The sequence below is a fragment of the Natator depressus genome, chromosome 8 (genome assembly GCF_965152275.1).
Source record: "Natator depressus isolate rNatDep1 chromosome 8, rNatDep2.hap1, whole genome shotgun sequence".
NCBI lineage: Eukaryota > Metazoa > Chordata > Testudines > Cheloniidae > Natator > Natator depressus.
In genome coordinates, this window is record NC_134241.1 from 32,334,117 (window position 1) to 32,348,841 (window position 14,725).

General features: G+C 47.4%; 1 protein-coding gene across 1 annotated transcript; it reads left to right on the forward strand.

Annotated features, from left to right (window-relative positions):
• The first annotated feature begins 273 nt into the window (after positions 1 to 273).
• TLX3 (T cell leukemia homeobox 3) lies at positions 274 to 6,875 on the forward strand. The gene is made up of 3 exons (XM_074962124.1): positions 274 to 1,109; positions 2,343 to 2,586; positions 5,448 to 6,875. The coding sequence occupies exons 1-3, from the start codon at positions 695 to 697 to the stop codon at positions 5,656 to 5,658; spliced, it is 870 nt and encodes a 289-aa protein (XP_074818225.1). The 5' UTR covers positions 274 to 694; the 3' UTR covers positions 5,659 to 6,875.
• The last annotated feature ends 7,850 nt before the right edge of the window (positions 6,876 to 14,725 follow it).

Below are 14,725 nucleotides of genomic sequence, written 5' to 3' on the forward strand. Positions count from 1 at the left end.
TGCCTTTTTTTTTTAAATAGCTCATGTCCTACTCGCACCATAAGGAGAGCCGATGAGCAGGTAAACACCCAGCAAAACTCTTCTCTGCGCCTCAGTAAGGTGTTTACACACTGCATAATATTTATAAACAGAAACAATAGAAAGAGTTGCATTACATTCTAAATTAATCCATCCAGGGGGAGAGGCAGTTTTGTCATTCGCATCCTGGAATTCTGTACAACTAGCATGTTAGGTAATAAACAAGGGGAGAGGGGAATGCCTCGTAATTGCAAAGCTTTGTTAAATTTCAAATCGCTAATTTCTAAGGACAACAATCGCAGATGCTATTGTAATATCCGCCGCACATTATCTTAGCTAATAAATTTGACCTATTGTTCGTTTGTTAAAATGATGTCACCTTGGAACAGTCCCTAAGCTCCTATTTCAATGAATTAGGCCTTTATTGAAATTCGGGAGCCAATGGGAGGAGAGAGGCTTGTTTATTGCGTCCAATGGCAGCTGCAGGACAGAAATTAGAAGCAGAAACTCAAGGTTTGGTTCAAAAAAGATGACACAGAGCCTGTCGGGCTGGACCACTCTTGGCAAAGTTTCAGTCTGACATACACCAGGACCTACATGGATCTACTGTAAAGGAAAGCGAGCGTTTTATAGGGGAATTCATACAGTTTTGAGCCAATATTTCTATTCACCAAGGATGGATCAGCCAACGAACACACAGACCCAGCATCAACACGAACCCATCAGCTTTGGAATTGATCAGATTTTAAATAGTTCTGATCAGGAAAACTCTTCCCAGCCTGCCCCCCGAGGATCAGACAACACAAATTACCTGGGAAGCCCTGTGAGCAGAACAAGTGCCCCTTATCCTTCCCTTCCAGCTTCCTTCCCTGGCATCGGGGCGCCTTTTGAAGACTCTGGATCTTACAGTGTGAATCTGAGCTTGGCTCCAGCTGGAGTGATCAGGGTGCCAGCTCACAGACCCATCCCTGGGGCTGTGCCACCTCCAATTTCTAGTGCCATCCCAGCTATGCCAGCTGTACCCAGCCTTGGCAGCCTCAACTTCCCTTGGATGGAGAGCAGCAGGAGATTCGTAAAGGACAGATTCACAGGTAAGGGCTGATTTTTAACATGACCCTGAGAGTCCTGTTTTACCAAGAAGTTTTCTGCTACAGTCAAACTGCACTAAAACAGCATAAAACCGTGTCAGGGTTTTCCCTTTCCAGGCTTTTAGAGCCCCCACATCTGTTACTGCACCTGGCGCAGGACAGGAAAGCTTTTTAAAATACTGGGTTACTTCTTTCGGGCGAGGGGAGGAAGCATTACCTTGAACCGACTAATTAAGAGAAATACATTTTGGTTCCAGTTTTTGTGCCCACTGTAACGATTGCATTACCCCTGCACTAACTGACCAACAACCGTGTATGGATTGTGTGGCCAGCAGACGCAGTAAGGACAGACAAAACACACGGGAACTGTGCTTTAGTTATTCCCGTATCACTGCTGGCAGAACAGACATTGCAGCCGATTCTGGATCGCCCTGAAATTTCCATGCAGAAAATCCAATTGCCCAGATATCGTTTTTAATCACAATCAAAGGGGGGGTGGTGGTGAATGGAGTGGAGGCACTCCAGTAATCCCCATCCATAATCCGATTAGGGAGTGTGTCCTGAAGAATCTAAACCTTGAATGATAATAACGGCGATTAGCATTTAAACGGGTGTAAATAAAGAGGATTCGATTTTAAAGAGAGAGAGAAGTGGGGAAACTGAGCGCCAGATACAGAATATAATCTGCAGCAAGTGCTCTGAACATTGCGCATCTTCTTGCAGGTTTGGCTACTGTATCTGTGGAGGATGAAGTGATGGGGGGACGGACGGACGAGGGGAGAGAAATAAATAAAGTGTAATACTTACAGCAGAGCATTGGCAAGGATGTCCCCTCCCCCCTGGAGAAATTCTGGTTTTGTTTTTGGGAAAGAGGAGAGAGAAAAGACTAAAACCCGACATTAAAATGAAGAGGGATGTGCTCCATACCCCTGGGGATGGGAAGCCCATGCAAACCCCCGCCCCCGTTAATACAATAAGAACCCAAATCCTGGTTCCTCCTGTGTCCTGGGAGCTCTGCTCTCCCTGCTCAGGGCCGTGCCCTGTGCGCTGCTCCTGGGCTGCCGATCCCAACCAGGCCCTGCAGCCTGAGCAGGACTCTCGCTCTATGGCGATTGCTGGGAGGGAGCCGCCGGCCCTGCGCCCAGGTGCCGCGCAAGCTGCCGGCCTGGGGCCAGAGGGCTGGACCGGCTGGGGGTGCTGGGCTCTCACCTGCGGTTCTGTTTGTCCCCCGGGCAGCGGCGGCCGCGCTCACCCCCTTCACCGTCACCCGGCGGATCGGGCACCCCTACCAGAACCGCACCCCGCCCAAGCGCAAGAAGCCGCGCACCTCCTTCTCCCGGGTGCAGATCTGCGAGCTGGAGAAGCGCTTCCACCGGCAGAAGTACCTGGCCTCGGCCGAGAGGGCGGCGCTCGCCAAGTCCCTCAAGATGACGGACGCGCAGGTCAAGACCTGGTTCCAGAACAGGCGGACCAAGTGGCGGTGAGTCCGGGCCTAGCTGGGCTGCTCCCTCCCGGGACCCCTGCCCTCCAGGGCCCCCTTCCTCTGGGCTTCTGTTCCTGGCTCCCCCCATGCAACTCCTGCGCCCTCTTCTTATTGCCCCTGACTTACCTTTCCTGCCGTCCCCTCCCGACCTGCCCGCTCCCAGTTAACCCCTCTCCCCTCCCCACGTCCCCCCTCCGCCCGCTCCCATCTCCCCAGTCCCTGGCTGCCTCTTTCCCCCTCGGTCCCTTTCCTGCCCGCCTCATTTACATGGAGGGCAGCAGTGTTTCTTTCTCCGGCTCCTGGCCCCAGGCTCAGCTGCGGCCGCTCCCCACCCAGCCCCGGGTCTGCTCGGTGTAACTCTGTCCCTTTGCTCCTTGCAAAGCGAAAGCTCCACCTTTCCCGCAGTAGCTGCCAGGGTCCGGGCGGGCCTTCTTCCGGGGAATCGGGCAGATCCTTAACAGCTAACAGAGGGGTAGAAATGGACCCCAGGCGAGGTGTGTCTCCACTTTTGTGCCATGCCGCGTGGCAAAGGAAGACCTCAAAGTTGGTCGATCTGCAGGCAGGGAGGAGCGCTGTCAGCGCTACACCTGCTAAAAGGGCGAACCTTTAGCATTAGACGCAGGGAAAGGCATTGCATAAAGAAAGGATATTTTGCTCTTCAACTTCGCCCCAAAACGAGTTAATACCGAAGAAACCAGCTGTCTGGATTGTAGAAATTGCCGGGCCTCCCTGGCGCGGCGGATTTGGAGTCAGGCTGTTTTAAAAAATATGACATTTCGCTAAACCAAAGCAGGACATATTATTAGCCCGCCCCTAAACGAATCAAACAGCGTTGTTCTTGGTCCCGTTCTTAAGACTATATGAACGTAAAGATCTAGAAAGTGGCTCCATACCCTGATTTTCCGTTTCTTTATATTAAAAATTGACGAATGTAATTCGTAGCAGTAAAATTATCTTTAAAAATGTCACTTGCTTTATCTTGATTACAGAAGGGCCAAGAAAAACGAGCTAAAATCTGTTTTGGTTCCCTTTTCCCCCTCTCTCCAGGATGAAATATAGGCGAACAACCCTTTTAATTAAGATTTTAAACCAGCAACATTTCACTGGAAATCTGCACGGCAGGAAAGTGGTTGTTTTTAGATGATTTCCTCAGAAAACATTACTGCACTTTTTATCTGTTCGCGGCTGGTCTGAAAAATAGAAAATAGAACATTCAAGGCGAGGGAGCATTGTGCATCCTATGTTTGCTAATTGGCTTGCCTCCTTTCTTTTCAACATGTAGAAAATATGGGATTTGGTGTGATTATCGGCCGTCTAAAATAACTTTCGGAAATACCCTGTGTCTGTAATTCGATTCCTCCGATAATCTTCCTCCAATAATCTTCGTGCGCAATTCTACTGAAATATTATTTGGAAGGCTGTGTGTTAGTTTTCTGGTGTAAAGGACGGGGCTGTGTTCGGGATATTTTTAGCTGTTTAAAATGGAAATAAATTCCCAAAGTACAGCCCTTTCTCTTGCATGTTAGTATGAAACATCCTGAATTAGAGCAATTGACTTCCACAGTACGATCACCGGTATTAGCAGCTAATAGTGTTAGCCACTATATATAATATTGCGTACAAAATTATTGGTTTCTTATAACTGGATTTCCGATATTTTTAAGGGATTGCGGTCGGATTTAAGGAAATTTCAAGCCTTGCAGCAATTATTGTAATTACCGAAGAGTATCGATAATAATGCCATAAACCCAGCGAGACATTCAGACATATGTATTAGTGGCACGAAAAAGCCGTAATGAGCCAATTACCTTTGAAATGTCATCTCAACACTTTGCACACAAACCCAATAGACTGATAAATACGCTGGGCAGGCACTGGGATGTCAGAATGGAGGGCACTCGTGCTATTTGGCAGGAGCATTAACTGAGGGTTTTTCCCGGGCACAGAGGCTGCAGGGCCCGTTGTCACGTCTCTGGGAGCACAGATACAGCGCCGGTTCTTTTGTCCGGGCTAACGCCATGTAAATCGGAGGTTCCCCTTCTGCAGCTGCAGGGCAGATGTTAGAACAACTTGTTGGAGACGCAGGCGTTAGGCAAGAAGAATACGTCTCTGTATCTACATATGGGGTGTGGGGGGGAGACCTGGGGTGTGTATAACCTGAACAGACAAAGGTGTGCGGTCTCATTACACACGCCTCCAAAGTGCGCGCGGCCGGCACGGAGCCGATTCCCGGGCAGGGTCCGGGTTGCGCTGCAGTTGTGTTGGGGGCAGGATCGAGAGGGGCCCAGGCTGCTGGGGCCAGCGGTCGGTCCCATCCTGGGCAGGGCCCAGAGGCAGACGCTGCAGTGCGCCCCAAACATCTCGCCGCAGCACAAGGGAGGCCTCCCCGTGGTTTGGGGCCGGAGGGTGCTGCAGGGCTGGCCCATCGGGGGAGAGGGGCTCAGCAGCCCAGGCTGAGACGCCGGGGGGCGATCCGTCCAGGCCTGGGCGCTGCCAAGAACCGGGCACCCTGTTTGGGGCGCTGCGTAAATAACCGGCTCTGTGTTTGCACAATGCCGAGTGAGCGCGTTTTGGTTTGATCCCGGCCTGACTCTCAGAAACGCGCCCCCCAGCCCCAAGATCTGGGGAAAGGGGATCAGAAAAGGGGGGCGGCGGACAACAAACACCCTTCCCGGGAAAAGAAATATCCCCTCCCAGTCCCCAGTCATTCAGACAGGGCTCCCCGGCCAGGCCCCAGGCCTCCTGTCCCCGTGGTACCGGAGGCAGAGCCGGGCTGGTGAGGAACAAAGACGCGTGGCAGCCAGGAAGGGGGGTGCCAGCTGCGGGCTGCTGAACTGATCTGTGTTGTGTGTGCTTAGGAGACAGACCGCCGAGGAAAGGGAAGCGGAGAGGCAACAGGCGAGCAGGCTGATGCTCCAACTCCAGCACGACGCTTTCCAGAAATCCTTGAACGATTCAATCCAGCCCGACCCCCTCTGTCTACACAACTCCTCGCTCTTTGCGCTGCAGAACCTCCAGCCCTGGGAAGAGGAGAACGCCAAGATCCCACCTGTTACCTCGCTCGTGTAAAGACTTGGGGTCGGGGCGGGTGGACAGACAGCGCCTCCCCCACCTCTCCCTGCATGACCTAAGCCGGGCACGAAGCAGAGTTTGGCAGACAGTTTGCTCCAGCGAAATGACTGGTCTCTACAAAGGGTGGGCCGAGGCCAGCTTCGGGCGGCAGGACCCCCAAACGGAACTGGTCCCCGTCCGCAGCCTCTCGCCTGCCGCAAGTGGTCTGCGAGATGGTGGCTTTCGAGCTAGATCGCTCTGCGGGATGTTTTTGTGAACGCGCTTCTCCTTTAAGACGGGGTCCTGGGCTTGTCAGACGGAAACTTGGACAAAGGGCTTCCGGAGAGATCGCTGGTGCCCCCAAAATCAGTGAATTTGCGGAGGGGGTTGAACCTGAGTTTACAAACCCATGGAGAGTGTTTGCATCTGGAACGGGTGCATGAACTTTGCAGAGGGTTTGCTGGGTAGCCTTTGGAGGAAGACGGGATCTCATCTCTGATGGCCAGAGTGGGTGTCATTTCCCAGAAATGGGCTGGGGAAAATAATCTGGAAGCGAAAGCAACTGCCAGACCTATAACTAACCTCACTCCATTACTTCCCGGAGGGTGTGTAATGCTCGCAGGTTAGTCTATAGCCCAGGACAAAATAATCACCAGAGTATTATCATCCTGGAGAACTGGACGCTTTATCAGCTCAACTTGTAAATTCATATCGCTATCCCGTTAGGAAAGGGAAATGTCACTTTTTTTTCTTTGGTAAGAAGTGTTAAATAATTTAATTTATTTCTGCAGTGAGATTTTGGGCACTATTAATATGGATATATAATAACTGGATTATTTATTCCAAAATCGGAACATAAGTATTTATGTTGGCTCTGGAACAAAAGGCTATTTCCCCCCCTATTTTTAGGAGATTCTAAAACTATATATCACCTTGCAGAGGGAACTAACTGGAACTTGTGCCTCGTTACCTTAGGAAACCCTATTAAACTGAAAAGCAGTAGCTTCCATCTGTCCCAGGTGGAGTCAATGTCACCTGTAATGTATTCACCCTAGTAATAAGGGCTCCTTGCCGACAACGCACTCCTTCCTGTGTCCTCACCTCCTTCCAAGCTTAGCGCACAGAAAGCAGCACCTGCACCCGACCTCCTTTGCCATCGACTCGAGAGAAAGCGCCTTATGTTTCATAACGACGAAGATCTGGGGTTGACACCGACCGTGTCTAATACTTTGTACTTGCTGAGATCTGTAAATAAACGTTTTCTTTAAAAACGCCTCCCGTTGTGTGTGTGTGCTTCAAATTCCGGGTGGGAAGGGGAAGGCAGCCAGAGCCGAGGGTCTGCTCCGGGGGCGGAGAGAGGACTCGAAAACCACAGCGCCACGTTCCTACCTCGGGGAGGGCAGAAGGGTCAACTCGAGAAGGACTGCCTGAAACCAGCTGCTCGTACCTGGTGAGGAAGGGGAAACCCTGGGGGAGGTGGGCACGCACCACAAGGGCTTGCGCTGGAGTTGATCTCTGGGCAGGATCTTTAGAGATCAAGCTGCTATCAATTACTTAAGTCAGTGGCCCTTGTAATAATAGACACCGCAGAGGGATGCTGCAAGAATGGCAGATAAGGAATTAATAATCAAATGACTGAAGTTCAACACAGAGAACGGGATTCGGTCCTGCTCTGAGAGAGCTCAGCTGCCAGTCTGAATAGAAATGGACCCAGCACAGACAGATAATATTCACCAATTCGATTTATTCGGAGAATTAGTAAATAATTCTATTTAAATACTGGGCCTGTGAATGTCACTGGCCAGGCACTGTTCACACCTGGAAAAGAGATGAGGATTATATTTGTAGAAGTATTAGGAATTTAATGGTCAGTATTACTGAAGGATCTGGCACATAAGATGTGAATTTTGCAAACTGTATTTAGCAGGCATGAGTGACACCTGCACAGGTAGTTTTGTTTTTTCCCCAAGGGATACATAGCAGGGCTTTAGGAACCCTGCAGATATTCTGGGGGGATAGAAGCACATTAGTGCAGACATATGGATCAGCTATTTAAAATAAAACACTCTTGTGTCTTTTTAGTGCTGAAGAAATCATTTGAAATCTGCCTGCTTGCTATGCTGGGGTGTGATTCTGGGGCCTGCATTATTTTTTAATACTGAAAAATTACCAATGAAAAGAAATATGTCTGCAAGTGGGAAGCAGCTTCCTGGCATGGAGAGGCGCTGGTGATATTACTCTCTATGTTACAGCATTCTGGGCCAGTGGGGCTCTCTGCAATGTCAATGGTAGTTTCTCATGCATGTTTGTATCGAGGCAGAGCTAGACTTTTTTAGGCTAAAAATGCATCTTTTATGCATAAGGATGTGCTAGGCTATTTCTTGCCTGTCCCGCTTCCTGGGAGCAAGAGGAGACCACCCCACATGCTGCTATAGGCGTGGGTGACTTTGTTCAGCCCCAAGACATCCCTTACATGCCGCTGTTTGGTGTGCAGGGCCAGGGGGCATACTGGGAGTGGGGTGTGGCCTCCAAGGCAACTCATAGCTCATGCTGGAGATGCAGAAGGCTTGCATCCATGCTCTTTGTAAGATAAACACTCATCGACTTGCATGGGAGTAAGGGCTGCAGGATCGGGTCCTAAATGGCTGTAGACTGTGGGTGTGATTTCATGGACTTCAGTGGGAGCAGAGTTAGGCTGAGCCTGAGTGCTTTGAAAACCCCACCCACCGCCACCAAAGTGACATATGCAGCCTGTCCCTGGAGCCCTAGGCAGACATCTCCCTCCAAAGTTCAAGCAGCTTCATTTCCTCTCTGACAGTTGGTGACCAGCCTTTACTAACTACTCAGAAAAAGCCCATATTCCACAGCTGAAACAACCAACCAGCCGAGAACAAATGTAAACCACATTCCCGCATCCCTGAGTACCGGTGTCAGATCTGAGGCAGCTGACTGACCAAAACTGCACCTCATGCAGGAGCCATGGGCATATCCTCCTGCATGGGAAGTCCATCCACAACAGCCATATAGGAAGGCGGGGCTTTTTCTACTTCTGTACGTGCAGTGGAGTTAGTTTATTAGCATACACAGAGTTTTTCGTAGGCACGGTAGCAAGCCCTAAGGTTTCTGCGCACTGCAGGGTCAGGTTCCTTCCTAGATTTAGTTCTAGTAGGTAATTGATCATTATTGTACACAGGGAGTGAATGTGCTAAGGTTTTCCGTAATATATAGTACGGATGAGCAACTAAAATGGGGCTGTGACTTCTGAGGCTTGCAAAGAAAGCTCTTAAAAGCAAGGCGTTCAGATCTCTGCAAAAACCTCAGAGGTAACAAAAATGATCTCAGTCAGGTAAACTAATGGGCACCATTTTAAAAAAAGTTAACATTTGCCACTCTGCGATAATTGCAGCACCACATTATCTCCTGTTCTAAGTACCGGAAGCTACCATGGTTGCCACAGCAACCTGGGGCAATGAGTGCAGTTTTTTTAATGGCACACATTAGCCGGAATTTATATACATATTCCATGGGGGAAAAAACCCCACAGACATTAAAAGAACATTGTTAAGGTTGTAAAGTCAAGCACTTCACATGTGAAGGAATGCCATCATTAAAAGTTACCTCTACAACCTGCCAACAGGAGAAGGACACCTGTCCCAAGCAGCCCCTGGTGATAAACTGCATCTCCAATCACCTACATTCTGCTCTCTATCCTGTCTCAGGCGGGAGCACATCTAATATCTCAAGCCTCTGAGCCTCTTTCAAACCCCAATAAAACAAAATCAAATGGATCCTGCCATAATTATTTCCTTCTCCCCAAATCCTTCATGTATATCAGGTAAAAGCAAGGATTGAAAATATCTAATGATCCAGTGGTAAAGGCAGGCAGCATTCAGCACTGGACCAGAGACAGTTTAGAGGTGTCAGAGTAACAGCCGTGTTAGTCTGTATTCGTAAAAAGAAAAAAGAAAAGGAGTACTTGTGGCACCTTAGAGACTAACCAGTTTATTTGAGCATGAGCTTTCGTGAGCTACAGCTCACTTCATCGGATGCATCCGATGAAGTGAGCTGTAGCTCACGAAAGCTCATGCTCAAATAAACTGGTTAGTCTCTAAGGTGCCACAAGTACTCCTTTTCTTTTTTCAGTTTAGAGGTGGAATATCTTGAGAACGGCCAGGGTGAGAAATGTCTATCGTAGCACAGTGGGAAGCTGGGAATTCCATGGTCACCAGTGATGTGTACTGCTAGCCTCTAACCTGGGCTATCTGTGAGATACTGGGTTGTAATCACAACTATCAAGTCAAAGAAAAGTTGTCTTGGAGCATTTTTAAAGGTGTAAAAAAGTTCGAATTTTTTGGCCTATACTCTGATGGTACCCCAAATCACTTGGCTTTACAGGCAATGGTCCTGGGATATAAGAAAACTAATCCACGTTTAAAACAAAAATGTTAAACTCGGACACATTTCTAAAATAAGTTTGCTCTGAAATATGGCATGAAGCAAAATACACAGTGGTGTGAGAGGTTATAGAGTTTACTGACATCTGTTTGAGATGAACTGCATAATCTACATATGACTAGGCCACACATGAGTAAGGTAGCTATCCCAAACTCCTGCCCAGGGAAATGTATTCTGCCAGACACTATAATATATTCACTTTCTCTGTCTGTATCATTATGCATTTATACAAAGTCATATATAAAATGTGTGTGTGTGTTTAGACAAACAGATATCCAACAAGCACATGCATGTGTGCGTGCACATGTTTGCACCTGCACAGGGTATGTGTCTAGGTGCATCCGCATCCTTTGCCTCACAGAACAGGTGTACAGGGCCTGAAGAACTTACTCCAGCTACTGGGCTGGAGCAAGTTCTGCCAGATGGTTCCACAGTTGCTCCCCAGTCTAGGAAGGAGAATTGCTGCCCCAGCTCTCCATGTATTTGCCAAGAGCACAGCTTGGCTACTCAAACAGGGTGCTAGTCTCTAAAACCAGACTCCCTTTGTGCAGTGCATCCAACTGCTACTGCACAGACCTCTGCAGGGGTGGAATGTTACAAAAACTACATTTTGAAAACCTCTAATAAACCAAAAAAGCTTCCCCAGACATAAACAGATCACCGATTTAAGGCTGAATATCTTGTGACTTACCATGGTTAGAAACAAATGCTTTAGTCTACGGTTAAGAGGGATTCCTGTTTTTTTAATGGTATAAGAGCTAATCTTTAGCCATTAAGGGTCTCAGGGTATTGGAGTTTAAACCTCTCAGTGGCCCAGGACTGAATATTGCCCATCCTGGACCTTCGTTCAGTATCACTTTGAGGGAAATTACACATTTATTGCAGGGGTGGGGGCGGGCTGGAGGGGAAAAAGAAAAAAGGAAATATTTATTTAGCATCTTTCTTTCTTTTTTTCTTTCTTTTTCTTCAACTTGTGGCTGTTTAAAGCTTCTCCAGGTTATGTCTATTAGCAATAGTCCCAGGGGAGATGGTTGAGTAGGCAGAGTAAAGATAAGGTGGAGAGGCAGTCCAAGGTGCAATAAATGCAATTTAGCATATGATTCTGCAATATATCACATGGTTATCAGCACCATACATGTAATATGTGTGTCTCTATATAATATATGATTTAAATATACAAAAAGTCAGAAAATGAAAAGTTTAAGGTTCTTCGAGTAACAATTTTCCCACGTGCCACACCTTGTATCGTTGATGTATATTTTAACCTTTAACAACATAAGTATTAATATATTAAGCTACAACATTCAAAAACAGCAATTACAACATATCTGCAATGTGACCAGATTAGCCTTATTCTTAAACTTCTAACTGTAAAGATACATTAACAGACGTTCTATTTTAATTTCCCTGTTATTTTTTAAAAGCAGCCTTAAATCACCAGCTGTCAACTAGCAGAGCTTCTGTAAAAATACTCAGATAACACACAGCAGGCTGAGTTATAATGCATAATAAATACCTTGCTCTTATGTAGAGCTTCTCATCAGATCTCAGAGCACTTTACAAAGGTTAGTATCATTACCTCCATTTGACAAATGCAGAAACTGAGGCACAGAGCGCTGCAGTCTGACTTGCCCAAGGTCATGCAGGAGCAGACCTGGGAATACAACCCCAGTTTCCTGACTTCCTGACTATCCACTGGACGACACTGCCTCTCTACGTACAGCACTTTTATTAAAAAAACAATTCAATTAGACATGAATAATGGCTGCATGGAAATCAAGGCAAGTTGAGCACTCTCAACTCTACTGTAGTCAAAGGGAGGTTTGCCTGAGCAAAGACTGCAGGCTTGGGCCCTCACTGAGGGTTTGCTGGCCTAGCTTTTCAAAAGAGTTCAGTATCCAATAGCTCCCATTTAGGCACCTAAATAAGCAGCCAGATATTCAGAAGAGCTCAGCCCACTGGGAGCTTCTGGATGCTGGGCACCTTTGGAAATTGCTCCTGGTATGCATACCTATGGGACATGTTTGTGTCAGAGAAGGTCTTCTTTTGGTTCTTGGACAAATACATGCACTGCCTGAGACCCAACTTGGTGCTCTTTGTACAAGTCTCAGAAAAATAAGCGTGGGGGTTGAAAACAGTTTTGTCCCCTCTGCACTAACAATTATGCCCCCTTCAGCATGAAGGACCTAATCCCCAGCAATGCCGCGTGCTTGCATAAAGTGCTGAGCACGCTTAGCTACCACTGAAGTTAGTGGACTTGTTTTCACTGCAAAGTTAACTCGAGTTGTAACTCAAGTGTTAAGGTAAACTCTTAACTGGAGCGTGCTCTGCTAGTCACTCCAACTGGCTGCTCCATCCGGGAGTGCAGGCTACAGCTCCAGTGAGCACTGCTCATTAGTTCAGGGCTGGCTTGAGGGAGTGCGGGGCCCGATTGGAACACTCGCTTGTGCTCACCCAGTGGCACTCCGGGTCTTCAGCAGCAGGTCCCGAAGATCCGGACTGCCGCCGGGTGAGTAAAACTTAAAAAGGCGCCGGCGCGGGGCCCTCTTAGGCGAGGGCCCCGATTTGGGGGAATCGGCCTAAAGCCGGCCCTGCGTTAGTTGCTAGCTCAGCCATACTGCAGTGTGGATGCAGGCTAGCTCCATTTAGTGCTGTCAGACCTCCAGTACCTTCCCACAATTCCTCCTGTGTGCTCAGAAAGGACAGATAAGTTCTCCCACTTTGGAAAAGAATTCATTGAGGGGCTCAACTTACAGCTTCACAAAGAACTCTGGGATGTGCCACCACCAGAAATTTGAGTGCATATAGCATATATGACCAGGGATATAGTCACTTATTGTAATACAAGAAAAACATCCAAAATGTATGTTGAATTGTGCACAGTAGAGCTCCAGGCAAAGATCTCTTCTTCAAAGAGCTTAACATGGATGTAATTCCAAAATGCTGCCTTCAGCTATAAATTAAACTTAAGACAAGTTTCAAATGAAATGCTTATTAAATGACAAAACCAGTCATGGACAGTGCCAGTATGGACACAGCTGTTCAAGCATTTTATCAAAGTGTGGCCTCTCTCAATCAAGCTAGAGTAACTCAAATGTAGGTAGCTTGACTTGACTCTGCAGTGAATACAGATCCTGAGAGAGTTGAGGGAGTTCCTCATAGGATTGGGTTTCAGTTAATGTCTGTTGCTGACCGTTCTCAACAATTGCACAAATCCTAGTGTCTGCATACCTGAATCCATGTGTAACCCACTTGTATGCATTGCAGCAGTTACTGGTATAAATAAATAAAAGGGCAGAAACAGTGGGGAGGGTTTTTGGTTTGGGGGACTCTATGCGTCTGTAGACATGCCAGAACTAAGTTGGGTGACTCTGCTGGATGGACCAGAATCATCCTGAAATTGGGTCTGACAGGCACTAGGTGTGCTCATTAGCCATCTGAAGCTACTTGGGTGACTTCCATTGTCGGCAAGCAGCCTGTCAGGACACACCCAGAGACATTCTCTGAGAGTGGAACTAATAGGAACACCATGGGAAGGGGAGAAGTTTATAAATAGAGGAGTGGGAAGCAGCCTAAGGAATTCAGTGGTGGAGCAGCACAAGGACCAGAAGGACCTGCTGTGGGGATTGTGTTCCAGGGACTTTGTCGGTTTGTTGGATTTAGACTGCAGGTCACCGCACCCTGCTGGAGAAGAGGACTAGGACTGGTGCAGGCTGGGCAGTGGCAGACTGACCTTCCAGAGACTCAAAGTGGGTTTGAAGGAGTCTGTGGGAATATCACTTGTCTCCCAGACTTTAAGGAGCTGATGACCTTGCAGAGGGTTTGGACATCATTCCACAGAGATCAAGAAGGGTAGATCCTTCAAAGAAGAGCCCTAGGGGAGGGTAAGTCTGTGCATGCAGCTTGTGATAGTAACAAGCATTACATTTAGGGATAAGCCCCCAGAAAGTGTTGTCTTTAAAAGAATTGTAATTGACACTATCACAGTTGTTTCCAAGGTCACATGTAAAGTGTTGTATTTATCTATGGCTATAGATTTAGTCAGAGATTTTAGGAGATTTTGTGTCACTCTCCTTCTGTCAGAGATTTAACTCTGTATAATAATCCATCGCTCTAGATAGGTATATAGACATAGCAAAGTCTGGAAAAGACTAAACTCTGGTCTGTACCACTGCAGATAGAAAAGGTGAAATACAGGAAGGGGAAAGAACTACTATACTTGACATTAGCATATTGCCTTCCCCAGAGCCATTATACATGTATACTTGAATCCACACCAGGAATGTCTATGACTTCATCTAGTTGCAGAGATGCAAGTTACAACATATGCCTCAATTCAGGAAAGCATTTAAGTATGTGTTTAAGTCCTATTCAGTACTTAATCACACACTTAACTTTAAGCACATGATTAAAGTACATGCTTTGCTGAAGAGGGATAGACCTAGGCAGTGTGCCAGTTAAGTGATATTTAAGTCAGTAGGACCTAAGCACCTAAAGTTAAGCGGTTCCCAGAATAGGAAATGGGCTGCTGAATCAGGGCCTATAGGAGGAATGCACATGGCAGAACTCAGAATAATTAGCGTTTGGGGTAATTATTTCCCTCTTAATGTCCCTCATGGTCTTTGCTCTT